At 38.1% G+C, this 21,733-nt stretch overlaps 1 protein-coding gene across 2 annotated transcripts in view; it reads left to right on the top strand.

Annotated features, from left to right (window-relative positions):
* Nucleotides 1-8,371: 8,371 nt before the first annotated feature.
* LOC131168683 (uncharacterized) overlaps nt 8,372-21,733 on the top strand; it is a 24,544-nt gene continuing 11,182 nt past the window's right edge. The window contains exons 1-4 of one of the 2 annotated variants that reach the window (XR_009140387.1): nt 8,372-8,593; nt 8,907-9,577; nt 9,799-9,975; nt 19,848-21,461. Coding sequence is in view for 1 of the 2 variants with exons in the window: in XM_058128309.1 (XP_057984292.1) it covers nt 9,563-9,577; nt 9,799-9,975; nt 19,848-21,353 (1,698 nt within the window). In the remaining variant the exon portion in view is untranslated. Of the gene's footprint in view, nt 8,594-8,906; nt 9,578-9,798; nt 9,976-19,847; nt 21,703-21,733 lie in introns of those variants that run through there. The other variant, XM_058128309.1, reaches the window with a different exon arrangement.

The following is a 21,733-nucleotide window of genomic DNA, read 5'->3' as shown; positions in this document are numbered from 1 at the left end:
GTTTTTCCAGAGGAGCTACCTAAGTTGCCTCCCGAATGCGAGGTGGATTTTGCTATAAATTTATCTCCAGGGACAACGTCAATCTCTAAGATTCCTTACCGTATGGCTCCAGCTGAATTGGGAGAATTAAAGGATTAGTTGCAAGACTTACTGGATAAGGGATTTATACGGCCCAGTGTATCGTCGTGGGGAGCTCCAGTGTTGTTCGTAAAGAAGAAAGACGGGTCTATGAGGATGTGTATTGATTACAAGGAGATAAACAAGGTTACCATTAAGAACATATATCCTCTACCCCGTATAGACGATCTATTTGATCAGCTCCAGGGTACACGAGTGTATTCCAAGATTGACCTTAGATCAGGTTATCACCAAGTAAGGGTAAAAGTAGAGAATGTCTCGAAAACAGCTTTTAGGACTAGGTATGGGCACTATGAATTCCTTGTTATGCCATTTGATTTGACGAATGCCCCAGCAGTGTTCATGGACTTGATGAATAGAGTCTTTCATCAGTATCTAGATTAGTTTGTAGTGGTTTTTATTGATGATATACTAGTTTACTCGAGGAGTTTTGAGGATCATGAGGTGCATTTGAGACAGGTACTGCAGACGCTCAGGGAGAAAAAGTTCAATGCTAAGTTTAGCAAGTGTGAGTTCTGGCTTGAGAAGGTTGCGTTTTTTGGCCATGTGATCTCAGGAGATGGTATTTTAGTGGATCCCAACAAGATTGATGTGGTGGTGAATTGGGCCAGGCCGAAGAACGTGTAGGAAGTCAAAAGTTTCTTAGGACTGACATGTTATTAATGTTGATTTGTTGAGGGGTTTTCAGCCTTATTAAGACCTCTCACGCATTTGATCAGGAAATATGCTAGATTTGTGTAGGATGAAGAATGCGAGCAGAGTTTTTAGGAATTAAAGCAGCGGCTCGTCACTGCACTAGTACTGACGATTCCATTAGGAGGTGATGGTTATGTAATTTACAGTGACGCGTCTTTGAAAGGGTTAGGCTGTGTATTGATGCATCATGGTAGGGTGGTAGCGTATGCTTCTAGGCAGTTGAAAAAGTATGAAAAGAATTACCCTACTCACGATCTGGAATTGGCTGCAGTGGTACACACACTAAAGATTTGAAGGCACTACTTGTATAGTGAGAGATGTGAAATATTTTCTGATCATAAGAGTTTAAAGTACTTCTTTACACAAAAAGAGCTGAATATGCGGTAAAAGAGATGGTTAGAACTCATCAAGGATGACGATTGCACCAACAGTTACCACCCAAGTAAAGCCAATGTGGTGGCTGATGCACTGAGCCGTAAATCAGAGGATACAGCGTAGTTAGCAGTAGAAATTCAGCACCTAATTTAGATGGATTTGGAAAGGCTTAGCGTGGAGTTAGTGGAAGATGATCCTCATGTGTTTATTGCCAGCTTGGTTGTGCAGCCTACACTATATGAAAAGATTAAAGCTGCTCAGGGGGATGATTCAGAATTAGCGTAAGTAATAGCCAGAATACAAGATGGTCAGGGAGAGGAATTCAACATTTCTGATGACAGGGCTCTGAGATTTCGCACCAGATTGTGTGTGCCTGCGAATGATAGCATTAGGAGAGCGATTCTAGAGGAAGCTCACAGGTCCCTATACACAGTTCATCCCAACAGTACGAAAATGTATAGGGATCTGCGAGTGTATTTTTGGTGGAGTGACATGAAGAGGGAGATTGCAGAATTTGTGTAGCAATGCTTGATGTGCCAGTAGGTTAAGGTTGAGTACTAGAGGCTAGTAGGATAGTTGCAGCCACTTTTCATTCCTGTATGGAAGTGGGACCACATATCCATAGATTTTTTTACTGGGCTACCACCGGCGCCGCATAGTCAAAATGCCATTTGGGTAGTTTTTGATAGGCTGATGAAAATAACTCATTTTCTACCTATTAAAGTTAGCTACCCTATGAATAAATTAGTAGAGATTTATATTCAGGAGATTGTTCAACCCATGGAGTGCTGGTATCTATAGTCTCAGACCGTGATCGACGCTTTACATCACGATTTTGGAAAAGCTTGCAAGAGGCTTTGGGGTCTCAATTAGCATTCAGCACCGCTTTCCATCCTCAGACAGACGGTCAGACAGAGAGAACGATCCAGGTACTTAAGGATATGCTGCGAGCGTGTATGTTGGATTTTGAGGGTAGTTAGACCTAGTATGGTGGAGTTTGCCTACAACAACAGTTATCAGGCTAGCAAAGGCATGACACCTTATGAAGCGCTTTATGGTAGGAGGTGTCGCTCTCTTTTATACTGGAGTGAGCTAGGTGAGAGGCGAGTTTTGGGGCAGGAAATAATACAGCAGGTGTATGATAAAGTTTGACTTATTCGAGATAGAATCAGAGCAGCATAGAGTCAGCAGAAAAGTTATACAAATACTCGCCACCGGGAATTAGAATTTATAGTCGATGACCATGTATTTTTGAAAATAGCACCACTGAAGGGAGTCATGAGGTTTGAAAAGAAGGGTAAGTTGAGCCCTACGTTTATTGGCCCATTTGAGATACTTGAGAAGGTTGGACCAGTTGTTTATTGACTAACTTTACCACTCATTTTGTTAAGAGTACATGACGTATTTCATATTTCTATGTTAAGGAAATACATTCCAGATCCTTCCCATATTATCAGCTACGCAGAATTAGAACTCAGTGATGTTTTAGCATTTGAGGAAGCTCCAGTACAGATCTTCGATAGGAAAGAACAAGAATTGCGCAGTAAGAAGATACCACATAAATACCCCCATTTGTTTAATGAATTTAAACAATGATGTATAAGTTAAGGTAATAATAATTTTATTTTGTTTAGTACAGTGTAATTGTAATGTAGAGTATATGATAGGTAATATTTTGGTTTTGGGAGAATTTTCTTTTCTATAGTTGTAATCTCCCAAAACTACCTATGTAACCATGGTATTCCTACACCATAAGTGAGGGCAAATAATAAAACAAGTAGACCATTTATCTTAAAGGATGATGAATCATATGAATAGCAAATTTTGATGACGAAATTTTATAAGGAGGGGAGAATGTTATAACCCAAGAAATTAATCAGGGTCGGGTCGACAAACACAGGGGATTCGTCGACGAGGGTACATGAGGATCTAGTCGACGAGGTAACGTCTCATCAACGAGAAGATACCGAGAGGGGATTTTCGGCCGTCTGAAATTCGTCGACGAACGGTTCAGGTTCGACGACGAATTTCTTTAGGGACTTTTCGACTAGATGACATGTTTCGTTGACGAATTCAAGGTTATAAATAGCCAAAACTCGAATTTTTGGTAGAATTTTGGCGCAGGAAATCTTCTTTCTCTCTCTAAAACGTTTCCCTCCCCTTATTTCTTTGATCTCGGCTCCATTTCTTGCTAGATTGACGATCTGAGGCCACCACGACGCTCTTGGAAAAGTTCTCTCCAAGTTTGCTGGAGCGGATTGTTGGTGGGGTTGGATTGAATTTCATCACAATCTCAGGGTAAGATATTTTATTCAGTATTTGTCTTTCCCACAGTTATAAGAAACGTAGTATATGAAGAAATAATGATATTTTGTTCTGAAAAATGTTGTTTTCAATGTGTTGAGTGGGGAACCCTGCGGGTGCAGGATCAGTCACAGTAGGGGACTTTCGTAGAAATCCGGTAAGGGAAATATGTTATGCTAGAAAATCTTAGTATGATTTCAGTGTAAATTATCTATTTTTACCAGATTATTATTAAGAGTAGGAATTTATACAGTTCATAAATTATGTTTAAGATGTTTTAATTAATGGGTGACATGAGAATATGGATATAGTACAGAATCATGTTTTATAGTATGTATACAGAAACATGTTTTACAGTATTTTCAAGATCTTGTTTTACAGAATATACAGACAGGGAAATGCTTATACATTTTTTCATAATACAATGATTATACAGTTTTACTGTACCATGACATACAGATTTACAGTTTATTTCAAAAATATAATTGATACAGATACAGTTTTTTACAGCGTCATGGTTAATACAAAATCATGATAAAACAAATATATTGTATATAGAAATATATTATATAGTCTTAGACCCTAATGGACCATTACAGATCAGGTTATAGAGCATGGTAACGTAGTTATATTCAGTTTAGAGTGCAACCACATTACTCAGATAGTATGTGGTATTCAGAAGTCAATCGTGCCTGCATTGTGGATAGGCTCCCCTTCAGATAAGGGTTGAGGAGGTTGATCTGACTGTTGGAGTTCAGTTGACTTACCCTGGTCGGCCAGCCAAGATAGGTCCCACCTACGGGCCGCACAACCTTGTCATGAGGGGTTAAATCATGACATACAGCCATCTAGGGAAGTTTTCTCAGTTATTATATGTATATACAGATTTAAAGAAAATAGAGGATGTACCTATGTATATTAGAAGTAATATGAATAGAAAATTCATAAAGATAGATATGTTAAGCAACGTAGATAAAAGCTATGTCATATGTAATTTGTACCTCTATCCTCAGATTCAGTTAATCATGATATTTTTAAATCAGATTTTTACAGAAATGTAACTCATTTGCCACACACTACCAATAGCATATTTCGTCTTACTGAGCGTTGTCTCATTCCAGTGATTGAATATTTTTCAGGTGATCCAGTTAGACGAACAGATTAGGCTCGCAGGTAGAGGGGCTACAGTACTGTCCTTTCTGAGGGCGTGTATTCTAGAAAGTTATTTTGTATGTCCCTAGTTTTAGTATAGAGTATTTTTGGAGAACATTTGTGTAAGTATAGTTTGAGGAATACTCTGACACTTTGGTATTGTAGTATATATGTGGATATATTTTTATGTATTTAGCCTCCCGCTGCTTAGGTTGATGGTTAGATTTAAATTAGTAGGTATCAGAGCAATATAAATTTGAGTATATATATTAAAAAATAAATTAGCAGCTCGTTATAATACAACTGTTTATACTTGATATAAATTATGTACTGTTTATATGTATATCACGAAAAATACTCATGTTGCCACACACTGATATTAGTTTATCTCCTTTACTGAGAGGTGTCTCGCCCCATCATTACAAACATTTCAGGAAATCAAGGTAGGAGGGCAAATAGAGCCCCACAACAGTAGAAGTGGACTAAGCTACCCTGCCTATAGGGTAAGTGGGTGAGTTAGGGTAAGATGGATTTTTGGGTTTTGACCCTAGAATACTTTTTGGTCCTTTTGGGATGTATGTATATGTATATGATTGATTTAGTAGAACTCTGGTATAGTTTCTGGTGTTTTATGGCATATATGTGATTTTATGTTTTCCCTTGCTTAGGTATCAGAGTTGTATAACAGGTATATTTCTAGTACCTATGGGTCCAGGTTGATCACGACTCTAGTAGTTTAGCAGGTTATTAGTATTATCATAAATGTTATTATGTGAGAAAAAAATTAGATGGTAAAATAGGCAGGTCGTTATAGAAACAGTTTGGATGTGAAGAAAGAGAAGTGCTCTTTCGCTCAGCGGAACAACAAACTCCTTAGTCAGGTGGTTGAACAAGGTTGTATCCGGAGGGGTATGGAGAAGGTAAGGATGATTCAAGAATGGAAGATCCCCATGACAATGAAGGATTTGCGTTCCTTTCTTGGCCTTACTAGATATTGTAGGAAGTTCGTTGAGAGGTATTCAGGGAGAATGACTCCAATGACAGAACTACTGGGGAGGTGGGCGCACACACAGGATGATGTGGTTGATTATACCAGAACTTGTCTCACTTGCCAACAAGACAAGGGGGAGCAAAAGAAGTATGGTACTTTCATGGCCACACCAAAGTACTGTTTAGCAAAGGAGATGACACAATTGTTCCTTGTGACTGTTGTGAAACATTTGGGTGTTCCCCAAGTTATTATTCGTGACCGAGACTTAGTGTTCACTGACAACTTCTTGACAAAATTTTTCAGGATATTCAGGTCACATATTGACATCTCTTCGAGTTCTCACCGACATACAGACAGACAGATGAAGAAATTCAAAAAGCTACTAGAAGAGTACTTGCGCCATTTTGTCAACGACAACCAAAATAATGGTGTGCAACTACGTGATGTGGTTCCGTTCTGTGGCAATGCCCAAAGGAGCTCAACAACCAACAAGAGCCCTTTTGATCTTGTTACAGGCCAGCAGCCGCTGTTACCTCACACACTGGGCGAGCCATACAGACGAAAGAGTCTTAGGGCATACATCTTCACCAGAGAATGGAGACAGAATGTAGAGTTTGCCCGAGCCTATCTAGAGAAAGCTTCTAAGTAGATGAAGAAGTGGGTAGATCAGGGGAGAAGACCGCAGTTTCATGTTAGTTGCCTCAAGCCGTTTAATGACGACACCGATGACTAGAGCAGAAGTTAGTCCAACAGAGCAGAGTTGTAGACAGTGCAACTTGATAGACATGAAGTTGAAGAGATCCTTGTAGACAGAAAGTTCATATCCTCAAGGAAGAAGTGGCAGAAGTTCCTAGTGAAGTGGAAATGCCTTAATAACAAATAAATCAGCTAGATTTCTGCGGAAGATATGAAGTCGTTCGTGGACAAAGTTAAAGTGTACCTAGTGCCAAAGTCTACGAGAACATCGACTGCATAAGTGAGGGAGAATGTCATGAGTTAAGCTTGTTTTGGACATTATGCTTGCCTGTGGCTGCTTGTCTCATGTGCTTGGGATGAGTTTCCATCATGTAAATACTAGTGCAAGGTTATTTTCTACTAGGGAAATAATGGAAGTATGACTCTTCAGTCACTTTGATGTTTCCTAGTGTCAGGATGATGATTACATAAAAACCTCTTTAAGGGGAGGGTGAGTGTTCATCAGTCACTGTAAAACTCACAAGCTATTGTCAACGTGTTTAGTCTACTTGCCTCCCTCATTAAACACTCGATGTCAACGGAGGTGTTGTTAATGAATTGCGTAGATTCAATGTTTACTACTTGCTTGTCACTACTTTCATGAATGCCTATTGTTTTCGCTGTCATTTGATTGAATGCTAATGAAAGTGTTTCGTGGATGAATATTGGTAAACAATAGGCTGACTAGTTAAATAAGAGTGCTTTAGCTAGTGCCGCACGGCCCCTCACAAGGGTGTGAAAATAATCAGACTGTGACACCTAGTTATGCACATTCTGGGAACTAAAAATTTAGATGATGGAAATTCAAGCAACTTTGCTAATATCTTAATTTAATAGAACTCTATTGTTTTTTTCTGCATCAATGTCTAACACCGTTTGCTTTGCCCATTGACCTTTCTATTAATGCTTGTCGATTCTCCATGAATTTTTATCATTAGGGGTTTCCAACACTAGATCTAATTGAAGCAAAGAAGGGTTGTGTGAGAGTGTGGGAATGGGCAGTATAGGCATGGGAATGAGAGCAGCTGGAGAAGGAAAGTTTTGCATCAGAATCAGAAAGGTTTTGTTAATTATTATTATTATTATTATTATTATTATTATTATTATTATTATTATTATTTGTTGGTTTCAAATTTTGGAAAATTGAAAGATCTCAATTAATCGAGTTTAAGACTAAAGGAAAGCAAAGAGGAGTGACTCAAAAGGGAGCTGATCAGTTTTTAATGTTGACTATGAAGACAAGCCCATGTATGGGATAAGGATAGGGATGGATGATGCACCTTCCCTCATTCCATATTATTCATGAAATTATATAAATTATTAAAGAGACAATCCTTCAATTTCTGGATTGTACTAGATGATGGGGAAACAAATATCAAGAGGAGCTTGGGGATTTTGGTTGAATTTAAGTGTGAGGTAGGCAAAGGGGAGGAATATATTAGAGCCAAAGAGGAGATTGACCAGGCAGTGATGCATAAAAAATTGTAAGACAGTCACAATAAATAGTGTTATACTTCTATGGGGAATAAAATGACAATATTTATCAGGAAAGATGCTAGAATCCTGACCATCTAAATTCTTAGTTTCCATACGGTGTATGGTTAAATGTGCAGAGGACGATGGTCCTTTGTTGCCTGGAGAGGAGAGGAGCTGCGACCAAGTAGCCTCGATGATAATCTTATAATGTATTTCTTGTTATACACGCAATGTTTCCAATTATCTAGTTTTGATTCAGATATCTACACTTACATTCACTCTCTTAAGGCCAACTACGGTCAATTATTCCCCTAAGTTTAATAGCAGAAAAGACACCAATACACTCTTCCTTTTATACGAAAACAACGTAACCAATTACAGCTTACGTTGACTGAGGTAAGATACCTATTTACATGAATGATTATAATAAAAAAAATCAATATCAATAGATTCTCTAACGTTCCCTGCGCTTAAAAAGATATATGTAGCGTTCTTGATCAAACTAACAATTTTCTGCTCGTCAGGGCGAAAATTGATCAACCGGGCAGCTCGAAACAGTCTCTCAATCCTCTTTATTTTTTTTTCTCATTTTAATTCTTCCACACATTTTTTCCTCCTCCCCATATCTCCTCCGCTCTCCGGACGCAACAACAACAGTAATTTCGATGGGTTTTTTTGTTTGGGTGGAAAACCAGCTTGACATGACAATCGAAAGCAGGATTCATGGTGGGTCATGACACCTCCTACCAAGTTTGCACTTTTGGTTATTCAAGTAATTATCATTTCTTCCATTGATTCATAATAATAATAATAATAATAATAAATTTAAAGGATCTCTCATGATCCGCATGGAATGAATAACAGGAGGATCGTTGGTGTCATAAAAAATTTCAACTCTTAGCTTTTTCAAGATAAGGGGGAGATCTTCTGAGAGTTAACAGAAGCAATATATTAAAGATCTCTCCCACTCCCTACTCTGTTTCTCAATTAGTTGGAAATTTACATTTCATAGACTGTTTTGTTTTGGGTTTCTTTGCAGATAATATAATTTGAGCCAATGGTCGCCGGTTGGCTCTCTCCACGGATATCACTGCCAAATTTTGGTGAAGGATGCGCCGGCGACAAGCCCATCCTGGCATACGGTTGCTTCACCCTCGGCCTCCCCTGACGGAAAATGTCCATCACTTCAACTTGTTGAAATTGCTGCTGCAATTGCCCTTAGAAAGTACAGGTGATATAGGAAGGATGGAAGGAAGGAAACATATGTGCGGAGAGAAAAGAAAGACATTGAAAATCTCAAGATGATCCTGCCAGATTCGATTGCCTAAAATTCATCCATCAAATCTCACATGACTATCCATGCACGTTTGATTAAAAGCAAAATTTCAAAACAAATTTTGGAAATTATACTATATTAATTTTGGAAAAGACTCACGTGCCTGTGAAGCTGCCAGTCGGCCCCAACATCCAACCCTGATGCGTTGAACTGAATTCCTAGTTGCGACCAAACGACGGCGTCTCAGAAAACTTCCTCCGCAGACGTCGTCGTTCCGAGCCTCCTGGGTGAACAGTCCGTTTATGCTGATAATTCAAATGCAAAACGGGGGGCAATTCGGTAATTACAAAAGTTTCGGTTCATAACTGACGCAGCTCAAACCCCTTCTGCCCGAAACAAAGCTCCTTCAGTCCCCAGATATGGAAGCAGCCGAGGTATGCACAATTTCTTGCTAATAATTAATACTGCCTGACCACCGTTCACTCGCATCTCAACCACGGCCGTCTCTGCCACCATGGCGGTGGTTTCACTTTTGGTTACAGAATTTTCTTTGTAGTGAATGAGAGCGATTGTTACGCATTTTGGTTTGAGTTTGGCGAAGTAATGAATTGATTGCCTTGGCGGTGTTTGATTTTGTTCGCGTGGTGTTTGGTAGAAAATGGTGGCGCTGAAGAAAGCGTACGTGAAGATAATCCTCAACACGGCAAAGGAGGCGGCTGCTCGCGTCATTGCGTCGGAGCGTCGAGCTTTTCAGTCTCAGCGGGATCTGTGGTCCGTGAAGAACGAGGGCCTTCGAATGCTCCAGCGCTTGAAGCAAAGGCTTGATTTTAAGGTAGTTACTATGAAGCCAAATGTGTTCTGTTGTTTGTTTTCGCTGTGATTTTTCTTTCTTTCTTGGTTGAACATGTGATTTTGATTTTGTGTAAAGGTTGATTTTTTTGAGTGTTTATCTGGGCTAGATTTTTTTGATTCCTCAATTGGCTTCGTTTTATGATTTCTAAAGGCTTTATACGGTCTTGACTCTTGTCTGCGGATAGAACATAATTTCTCTCTTTGATTACTTGCCGTTACTTCTTAAAACCAGAAAAAATGGGGATGGGGAAAACCCTTTCCCTTACCTTGTAAGAGCTGCTAAGGGAAGCTTGCTGGTCATCCTAACTCTTCAACTACCGCTCTTTTCTTTATAGCATACCAACAACAAGTCTAAGTTCCACTAGGTGAGGTCAGTTATATGAATCCTTTTCCTCCAATTCACTTGGTTGAGTGCATTTTTCTCTATTAGATTAAGGGTCCTTAAATACTTCCTCACTATCTCATTCTAAGTTATTTTGAACTTGTACCTACCCGTTTTCATGCCAAAAATAATAACTAACTCACTCCTCCTTATATGTGTTGTATTAGGCTTACGTTTCAACTACCCAAACCATCTAAGCGGTCCCTCCCTTATTTTGTCTTCAACTGGTGCTATGCCTAAAATATCGTGTATATGCTCATTATTTACTTTATCGTTTAATGTTCTACCATTCATTCACCTTAACATTCACATTTCAGCAACTTTTACTTTTTGTACATGTTATATTTCTTAATTGTCCTACATTCTGAACCATAAAACATAGTTGGCCTTGTAGCCGTCTTATAAAACTTTCCTTTTTATTTTAGGGGTATTCTACGATCATACATCACATTTGACACAGTCGTCCATTTTACCCAACCTATTTTTAATTCTATGTACTACATCGTCTTCAATTTCACCTTCCACTTATATAATAGATTCAAGATATCGAAATCTATTAGTGCTAATAATTTCTTGATTATCAAGTTAACTCTTTTCTTTGCTTGATACTTGTTTCAACCATTTTGAATGATCCTAATGTCTTGAGATACGATAAATCTTGGTAGTTGCACAACTTTTTGTTTGTTTAAATTATGGAAAATATCATGATGTGACACCATTATTTATCTTTCTAATTGCTAAATATGTCATTGATGATATCATTTCAATGCAACTCGAGCTATTCAAAACTGTTTGACAAAAAATTCTTCAAAAGTAATGTATCCACTTTGATAATTTTCAGCAGTTCAGCAGGTTGTTATGAACAATATTCCTCAAGTTCCAAAAATCAGTTCCTTTTCACTCTTGCTTTCCATGGTGCTAAATGTAGCTTACTTTTCTTGTTGATGGGCACTTCATGCCTTGTCTTTTGTAAAGTAGTTCTTGATATTCACTCCTCATTGATGCATTTCATTTGCATCAATTTAGAGATTGTTGCCAAGATAATTAAGCACATTTCTTTCTCTTATATATGTTTTTTTCCTTCTTTCTCAATAAATTGTAGGCTGCAATTAATTTTCGGTGTTTTTTACTTTGTATTAATATGGATTTTGATTTATTGAGTTTTAAGTTTTACTGCTGTGTAGGATGTGTGTGTAGTGCATCAGAGAGAGAGAGAGAGAGAGAGAGAGAGAGAGAATCTTTAAGAGATTTGCCATTTTATGACAGCCTTTGTACTGCTTTGTGTCAAGTGGGTGTTCGCCATGTAGGCATACGATGTTAACATAACATTAATATGATGTCGATCTTTTATGAAATTTAGCTGCACCGCCTCTTTTGATGATCTTATCCTCGATTGAGCAGAATGGCTATAAAAAAATGATTCATATATCCAAACCCACGTGGTAGACAACTAGACATTAAGACTTTGTTGTTGTTGTCATTGACTTTTTTTGTTGCTTTTAACTTTTTCATTATCTTGCTACTTTCTTCATCTTGGCATGTAACTAAGGTTGAAGGGTGTGGTAGGAAGCAACCTTCATGAAGAACGGCTTTTTTGCTTGGTGGAATGAATTATTTGTGCCTGCCTATGTCACTGTCTAAGGAGTCCAATTGATGTTGGATAGTAAGCGGGTACTTGGATGTTTCATTTGACCAAATTTAAAGACCAATTTCAAAGAATAGAGTAAAGCGATTGTTGGGTCCTACACCCAAATGTGTTTAGTTAATTAGTAGTTTATTATATGTGGCTAGATGCTTGCAGTAGGCTTATGTGTATTTTTGGGTTTATTTGTAATTTCATGCATCTTTAGGTGTTTTTGTGTAATTTCATGTAATCTAAGCTTTCTTATAAATAGGGTGTGAAAAGCCACGTAAGAGTTATTTATTTATTTTTTGATGAATTTGAATTGTAAAGTAAACGTGAGTTTCACCTAATTGTGTCTCTTTCCTCCCCTCTCTTCTCCCTTCTTCTTCTTCTTCCCCTATCCTCTCCACCATTTCTCCCAAGTTCTCTCCGCTGAGCAGTACCTTACTGCTGTTCTGTTCATCACTTCTCTCTCCTCTTTTTCTCTTCTAATTTATCACTTGGAAGCAATTCCTTGATGCTGTCCAGGAAAATTTGGTATCAGAGCCCAAATTTGATCTTCATTCTTCCATTTTAGTCCCTCATTTACCCTGTCACTCATTCTTCTTCTTACTGTTTTTTTCTGTTCAATTCCAGCCCTTATGTTTTCCCTATACGGCAGTCAAAATCCTGCAGAATCTTAGATCCTTCTTCTTCCTTCCTTTTGCTTCTCTCTGTTCTCTTCCTCAATTCTCTCTCTATTTCTGTTTCTGTAACTTCCTTTTAACCAACTGAAATTTCCCTGTGCCACTCTCTCATAGCCATGTGAAACACATAAAGACCAGTGTGCTTGCATTTTTCATCTGCAACTTTCTCAGATTTTACAGCGGTGTCACTCAGTTTTTGAACACCCCTTTTGGGGACTTTCAAGACGCCTCCTATACCATCGAAAACAGATGCCACCAAAAGGCCTACGTGTAAAATTTCATCACCATGCAACCAATGGCGAACCTCCACATTCCGGACAAATGTTTCCAGCCATTGCCCCCTTTAAATCCCTAATTTATTGTGCTTTTCTCATCACACAACCACCATCATTGCAATCACCACCCCCTGATCTACCCTTACTAAAAGTTTCTTTGCTGGAAATTTGCTGTCAACTACTCACGCACTGGCAAAGCATGTTTGGGGATTCTTTTCGCCTATATCAAGTTGCTATCATTTGTAAGTTTTTTATGATAGTTTATTGTAATTGAAGATTGTTCTTGAGAAAACTAAGTGTCAAGTTTGTGGTTTGCATGAATAGATTGGGGATTCTTAACAAATTTTCTGAAGGGTCCTTGGTGATATGCAGTTGCAGTAATTATCAATGTTTTTGTTAGAGGTTATATATGTCTTTTAGTGTTATTATTATTGAGTGTGTATGTTAATTAGTGAGAGTTAGTAAGGGTATTATTGTCATTAGAATGTATTTGATTTGTATTATAAATAGAGGAAGAGGCCTATCTTCAAGTTAGGTCATTCATTTTAGTCAAATCTTAACATGTTGTCAGAGTGTGATCCAACCTAAACCCTATTCCCGTCGATTTGCCATCATTTTCCGATGTTTATTCTTGTGTCCTTCGTGCTTCCTTTAGCATGCATCCTCCTCGTCTTGCATCTGGCTTAGAGAGGTCAGCCTTTGCTACATAGGGTGATTCTAGTTCTCTATTAAACAATTGCAAAAGTTATTGTGGTGGTTCGAGTGTCATAGTGGTAGAGATGGATGAGGTAGAGGTACTCCTCGCAAGTGCACTCATTATGGATGGAATAATCATACTATTGAGCAGTGTTGGGATCTTCATGGCAGATCTTCTTGTGTTGCCAATACAGCCACCACTGACTTCACACCGCTGGGGGCAGCCAATATAGCAGCCACCACCAACTGCTCACCTTTGGGGTCGAGTGGGGGGCAACATGCTGTATCTATGTCAAAGGAAGAGTATTCCAAGTTGCAGTAGTATCAAGCGTCACAACAAGCTTCTCTTCCCATTGCATCTCTTGCCCAAACAAGTAATCACATAGTATGCCTATCATCTAGTACTTCTCATCCTAGTCCTTGGGTCATAAACTCTGCTGCCATTGATCATATCACCGGTGTACTTAGCTTTTTGTCCACTCTTCAATATCCTGCAAATTTACCTTGTGTCACTCTTGCTAATGGATCCACTATTGCAATGAAGGGAATTAGGACTGTAAATCCCACTTCTTCTATTTCTCTTCCTTTGGTTTTATATATTCCCAAATTTCCTTTCAATCTTATGTCCGTTAGCAAAATTTCTAAATCCACGAATTGTTCAATGGCATTCTTCCTTGACTGTGTGGCTATTCAGGATTTGAATATGAGGAAGACGATTGGCTGAGGGTGTGAGACTGGTGGACTCTATCACTTCGAGCCACTATCTCCTTTCTATTGCCTGTACTACTGCTGCCACACCTTTCCAAATTCATTGTCGCCTGAGTCATCCTTCATTGGAAAGTTAAAATGTCTTGTTCCTAGTTTGAGTTCTGTGTCTAGTCTTAATTGTGTGTCTTGATAGTTGGGAAAGCACCATCGTGTTTCTTTTGCTTCCCGAGTCAATAAACGGGCTGCAAGCCCTTTTATGTTAGTTCATTTAGATGTCAGTGGTCATAGTAGGGTCGTGTCCAAGTTGGGTTTTCAATACTTTGTAACCTTTGTGGATGATTATTCTAGAATGACTTGGTTAGATTAATAAAATATTGTTCTGAGTTATTTCATGTATTTTGTGCCTTTTGTTCCGAAATAAAAACCCAATTTGGTTTGCCAGTTCAAATACTTCAAAGTGATAATGTTAAAGAGTTTTTCAATTCACAATTTTCTACTTATATGACTTAGTTTCGTACTGTTCACCAATCATCCTGTGCCCGCACTCCTCAACAAAATGGGGTTGTAGAGTGGAAAAATAGACATCTTCTTGAAATCACTCGCACCTTACTTTATCAAATGCATGTACCTAAAGTGTTTTGGAGTGATGTTGTCATGTTGTACTTACTGCTTGTCATCTGATCAATAGAATGCCGTCCTTTGTTCTTAGTAATAAAATTACCTACCCCATTCTTTTTCCTAATTCACCTTTATTTTCTCTTCCTCTTTGTATATTTGGGTGTGTGTTCTTTGTTCATCAATTAACTCCTGGGTTGGATAAGTTGGATCCTCGTGCTATAAAATGTGTTTTTTTGGGCTATTCATATACTTGAAAGGGATATCGTGCTTCTTTTTTTCTACCAAAGTTACCTTTTTTTGAGTCTTCGCCTTACTAGTCACTAAGTGTTTCTGAGCTCAAGAGTCTCTTCCTTTGCCTAATCTTCCAGATTCTACATTGCTGTTCTTACCTAATCAACCATCTGAGTCTCCATGTAGTTTGAGTCCTTCTCATCGTCTTGATCATCCTAATTTGCAGGTGTATTTATGATAACAACTCCAAGGAAGAGTCCCCTCTAGCTTCTACTATCACGCCTTTGGTTTCCTCGTCTAATGATCATACTTCCCATTATGTTGGTCCTCTTATTGCTGTTTAGAAAGGTAAATGCAAATGTAATCAATACCCCATTTTCAACTATGTTTCTTATGACTCCTTATCACCCTCCTGCTATTGTTTTGTTACTACTTTATCATCTACTACCCTTCCTAAATTTCTTTCGGAAGTCTTAGCCCATTCTAGGTGGAGGGATGCTATGGTTGAAGAGATGAATGCTTTACATGACAATGGTAGTTGGGACTTGGTACCTCTTCCTCCTAACAAGTTTGTGATTGGTTGTCTCTGATTTACACTATGAAAGTTAACCCTGAAGGTTTTGTGGATTGTCTAAAGGCCCATCTTGTTGCTAAGGGATACACTTAGGTGTATGTTCTGGATTATTCTGATACTTTTTCTCCGGTTGCCATACTTATATCAGCACACCTGTTCATTTCCTTGGCTACTACATGTCACTGGACTTTGCATCAGTTAGATGTGGAAAATGTTTTCTTGCATGGTGACCTTGAGGAGGAGGTTTATATGGAGCAACCACTTGGATTTGTTTCATAGGGAAAGTTAGGCTTAGTGTGTTGGCTCAAGAAGAATTTAAATGGTTTAAAATAGTCTCGCAGAGCATGGTTTGTTGTTTCATTGCTATAGTACTTGAGTTTGGTCTTCGACGGTGTGTTGTGGATTATTCCATGTTTTATTGTCATACTTCATCAAGTAGGATCCTTTTTGTTGTTTATGTGGATGATATTGTTATCACAGGTGATGATGATAAAGGTATTTAGAGTATCAAACTTTTTCTACAGACTAAGTTTCAGACCAAAGATTTTGGACCGTTGAAATGCTTCTTGGGTATGGAAGTATCTAGATCTTGTGTTGGAATTGCTGTGTCATAGAGGAAGTATGTACTTGATCTGTTGGATGAAACTGGTTTGTTAGGATCTAAGTTGGTTGATACACCCATGGATCCTAACAGCAAGTTAATGCCGGATATGGGTGATTTGCTACCTAATCCTGGATAATACTAGAGACTTGTTGGAAGGTTGAATTATCTCACATTTACTCAGCCGGATATATCTTTTGCAATAAGTGTTGTGAGTTGATTTCTAGATTCTCCGAGGACAAGTCATTGGGACAAAGTAGTTTGCATCTTAAGGTATCTCAAAGATGCACTTGGGAGAGGTCTTTTATATTGTGATCAGGGTCACACTTATCTCCATGGATAAGTAAATGCAGATTGGGCTGGATCGCCTTTTGATTAGAGATCCACCATCGGGTACTGTATCTTGGTTGGTGGTAATTTGGTTTCTTGGAAGAGTAAGAAACAAACTGTGGTGGCAATGTCAAGTGTTGAATCAAAATATAGAGCTATGACTCACATTGCTTGTCAACTTGTTGGAAGAATTGGGTTTTTCGCATTCTCAGCCTTTGAAGTTGAAGTGTGATAATCAAGTTGCTCTGCATATCACTTCCAACCTAGTCTTTCATGAGCGGACGAAGCACATTGAAGTTGATTGCCTCTTTGTTTTGGAGAAACTTGTGCAACAACTCATCACAACCACTTATGTGAAGTTGGACATGCAGCTTGCTGATTTGTTTACCAAAGTGTTGGGAGGTGCTTGTGTTAAATTCATTTGTAACGAGCTAGGAGCATATGAAATTTATGCTCCAACTTGAGGGGGAGTATTAGAGGTTATATATATCTTTTAGTATTACTATTATTGAGTGTATTAGTATGTTAATTAGTGAGAGTTAGTAAGGGTATTATTGTCATTAGAATGTATTTAATTTGTATTATATATAAAGGAAGAGACCTATCTTCAAGTTAGGTCATTCATTTTAATCAAATCTTAATAGTTTTAAAAGGAGTAGGTGTAAGGTGAGGTGTTTTAACCCTTAAAAGGTGAGGCATAAGCCTTTTTTACAATTTGTTTTTTAGATAAAAATATGTAAATAAATTACATATATTTTAAAAAATAAAGAAAAATTAAAAAAATCACAAATAAAATGCAAAAGGAAAAATCAAATATAGCTTGAAAATTACTCGTTGACCAATAAAAAATTGCTAATTTGAATTCATTTCGTATATCATGAAAAGAGATAGCTATAACATTACGAAGATCAAATTATTGTTAAGATTTAAGATGCAACTCTTAATTATTTTGGAAAGGTCAAGGTTCAAGAGTTTTGAAATCAACTCAAATTACAACATCAATCCATAAGCCTCACTAGGTGGGGTCAGCTATATGAATCCTTTTCAGCTAGTTCACACAATCCAAAGCATTTTCCTCTACTAGTTTAAGAGCTATTAGATCCTTTCTCAGTACCTTATTCTATGTTATTTTAGGTTTACCTCTACCCCTTCTACTACCATTAACGATAACTAACTTCTCTTCACTGGAGCATTATTTGGCCTAGGTTTCAAATGCCCAAATCATTTAAATTGCCTCTCTCTTGTCTTATCTTTTACTGGTGCTATGCCTACCTTATTGCGAATATGTTCATTTTTTAAATTATTCCTTATATTTATATCACTCATCCACTTCAACATTTTCATTTTTGCAAATTTTACTGTTTGAATATGTTGTTTCATAGTTTCCCAACATTTTGATCCATATAGCATGGCTGGTCTTATAGCCGTCCTATAAAACTTTACTTTTAGTTTTAGGAATATTCTATAATCACATAGCACGCTTGGAGCACTCCTTCATTTTACCCAACTTGTTTTAACTGTATGCGTAAGCCTTAACATGTAATACATTAGCCTTTTGGGGATTTGGTTTTTAGATTGAGCTTCAAGTTATTTTAGGCATGCCTCGTCTTGAGGTGAGCCTTAATTGAGCCTTCTAAAACATTGGTAATCGTATATACCAAAAAATTAAAAAAAAAAAAACAGCCACCTGGTGACTAATGTTGTGTTGCATGCAGAAGTGGAACTATTGTCAGGTAGGGTACAAAAAATATGGAGAGTGCCTTGGAGAATATTACTAATGCTTTGAATAGGCTGACAACTGAAGTTGCAGCTTTGGGTAAGAGCCCCATTGATTTTCCTACCAAACACGAAAGTGGTATGACCACTGTCCCTCATTCTTGTGAGTTGCATGAAGGCTGAAATAATCATTTAAGGGAATTCAACTAGAAGTTTGAGATTTAAATGGTGATGGTTTTCTTCTTGTGAAGAATTTGATGAAATTGGGTGTATTCTTTGGAGTACTATTTCTGATGGTATGACATGAATGAGGCTTGAAAGTTGTACTTGGCTGAATCCAAATTGAAGGGAACTTCTTGTATTTGTTGGATAAGACCGCAGGAGATCTTTGAAAGAAGGAGATGTGGTGAGGCCACAACGTGGGATGAGATGAAGGGAGCCATGCAGGACTAGTTTGTACCTACCAATTACTAGAAGTCTCTTCATCCGCAACTCTTTGACATGAAGCAAGAGGAAAAGACGGTGATAAAGTGCACTACTAAGTTCTATCATCTGGCTACTTGTGCCGACATGGAGTGCAAAGAGGATGAAATGAAGCTTTGCACAGGGAAGGTTTGAGGCCAGCTATTGCCTCCAAGCTTGCTGCATATTGTCTAATTAGAGTTAGGGATGTTGGTTGCCACTTCAGATTGAGAGGGATATGCAGCGTAATCCTTCTAGAGCCACATCAACCCTTTGGTATGAGAAGAGAGCTAGGGGACTTGTGCGAGAGATGTCAGCTGAGAAATCGTGTAAATATTTATACCCTTTGGTAGACTCCTGACTCCTGAGCATCCCGGAACAACTTCTGGGGTCCAACCTTCAATCAAGTGCTTTAAACCATCCATTAGTTTTAATAAGAGGGGTTTTTCAGTTTCAGCAGAGAAGGGTTTCGCAAACTGACTTGGATCTTTCTGCTTCCCTGTGCAAGAAAGTTAGAAACTACTTGCCCCGTTTTAGTTTTTATATTTTTTAAAATTCCTTGTTATGAAGTGTATGCTTTGAAGAGTGCAAAGTGTCCAATATAGGAAAATGTATTGCTGCTAGAGAATAGGAGTCTTGCCCAACTTTTAATGTCTGTCTTTATTGTGTTTTAGGAGTACCTTTCATTAGGCTTGTCTTTTTAAAGTGTTGGACCTTTAGGTCACATGGTTAGTGGTGCAACATTTGCATTCTTTTCAGATCAGTTTTAGTGCATCTTTCAAGATGTTTCATTATAATATGCTAGATAATTTTATTAAATAATTCAAGCCACAAGGGAATTTCTCTGGGGTTGATTTCTAAAACACAAGTCAAATTCCCCGTGGTGCCTGCTTTGATTTACTTGTGCCAAGCGTAATTGCCATCACATTGATCAGCTTGTCCTTTACAGATAACTGAAGCAGAGTTAACAGCCACAAGTCAACAAAGAAAGATTGAGGTTCTTGAAGCACAACTCAATGAGGCAGAGGATATAGTAGCAGACCTTAGAATAGAGTTGAAGTTGATGCAGAATGAACTGGAGAAGGTGAAGAAAAATCGAATGCAGCCTTCAAATGGACAGATTGCAAAAGAGCCATGTCAAGGAAATAACATTGAGAACAAGTCCCATACTTATGAGCCAATTGCATTTGGTTGCTCAGATTCAGGGCGTACAAAATTAATGTCTGACTTGAATGCATCTATAAATCAGGATTTTCTGGTCAATCGATGCTGTAATGCCAGTGAACAGATGGTGCCATCTAGTGATTCTCATTTGGCGAATTCTCATTCTGATAATCCTGATTTAGCCTCCAAAGTTGTGAGAACTAAAGAGCCAAAGATGTGTACAAATGGATTTACAAATCGATTTCCTCAGCAAATTTACATGTTTGAAGGAAACTTGGTAGGGGGAAAATTGCATTCTGGTGTAGTTGATGATCAACCCAACATAAGTAACTCAATCTCAGTAGATGGAAAAGAGGAAATAACATTCTCTACACCCTCTCCCAAGACCATGAATGAGGATACAATGAAGAACCCAGTTGTGTTGGAAGAAGTGATGCAAATTGATAGTTGCACTTGTGGGGGGCAACCTGTCAGGGTCTCTCGCAGCTTGAGGAGACGAAAGGTTCTATATAGGAACACTAAAGCTAGATCTCCAAAGTATTATGTGAGGCAACGCATTAATTCATTGCAACCATTTTCTACTCTTTCCTGTTGCCAAACAATTTTGGATTCTGTGAAGGATAATACAATCTCTGGTGTAGCCTCTATTAGACCCTTCTACAAGGCTGACAATATGGGTGCAATAAAAATTTCTGCTTGGCTCGAGGAAAATTTACAGTTCAGAAAATGCTGTTCTAAAGATCAAGCTGATAAAATTGTTACTGAAGGATGTAGAAAAAGGAAACTGAAACACAACGACATGCTTGCTACATCATCTGAGCCTTGTCCTTGTCAGCTTACTAAATCTGATCAACCATCTTTTCTTTCTTGTTGCAAGAATTATTTGTATCCTGCCAAGGATAGTGTTAAATCTAATGGAGATATGGTGGATGTAACTGATACTGCAGAAAAGATGAAGCCATCATTTCATCTGGATTTGGCAATTAATAAACCTATTATTGTCCCAAATGCTGCAAAGGAGAAAGAAGTGATAGGTGAATCTGCTTTACTGGAACATGAAACTGAGACATCCAAGAGTTTAATGGTTCCAATATGTGAAATGGAACCCAAGATGGTTGCTTTTTCGTTAGCAGATGCTGAGATGGTGGATGCAAAAGCGTCTGAAGCAGATAATGGAGCTCCTAGTCAAGCTAACAATGACAGGTTTTTCAAGTACACCTTCCAAAGAAAGCGCAAGAAGGAATCCTTAAGAAGCTCCCATGAGAATCTTCTCTTGGGAAGCACACCATGAAGAAGAGGCTGGAGAAATAAAGACATTGTTGCTTCAGAGCAACTAAAATCTAGCTTCATAAATGATTAGAGTTAGGACAGTTGGCAACTGGCACAGGTTGCTTGTCAGGTTGGTGATTTTTCTCCCTTTTCATGATTCATTTTTTCTCTTGTTTGCTGATATGTGGTGAATTTATTGGCTTATTGTTTTATCCTTTAATCAATGAGCAAATTTAAGACAACTGCTAGGTAATTTGTTAACAGTAAAGGGGCTGGCCCCCCCTTATGTAAGTTTCTTTCTTTTTTGTTTTATATTGAACTTTGGCTGAAAATGGCCACATTTGATTCTTAGAATATGTAATATGTTATACATAATATGCTCACTTGCATGCATAAGGGCAT

Source organism: Malania oleifera, chromosome 11 (assembly GCF_029873635.1).
Source record: "Malania oleifera isolate guangnan ecotype guangnan chromosome 11, ASM2987363v1, whole genome shotgun sequence".
NCBI lineage: Eukaryota > Viridiplantae > Streptophyta > Magnoliopsida > Santalales > Ximeniaceae > Malania > Malania oleifera.
This window is presented reverse-complemented; position numbering and strand designations above follow the sequence as displayed.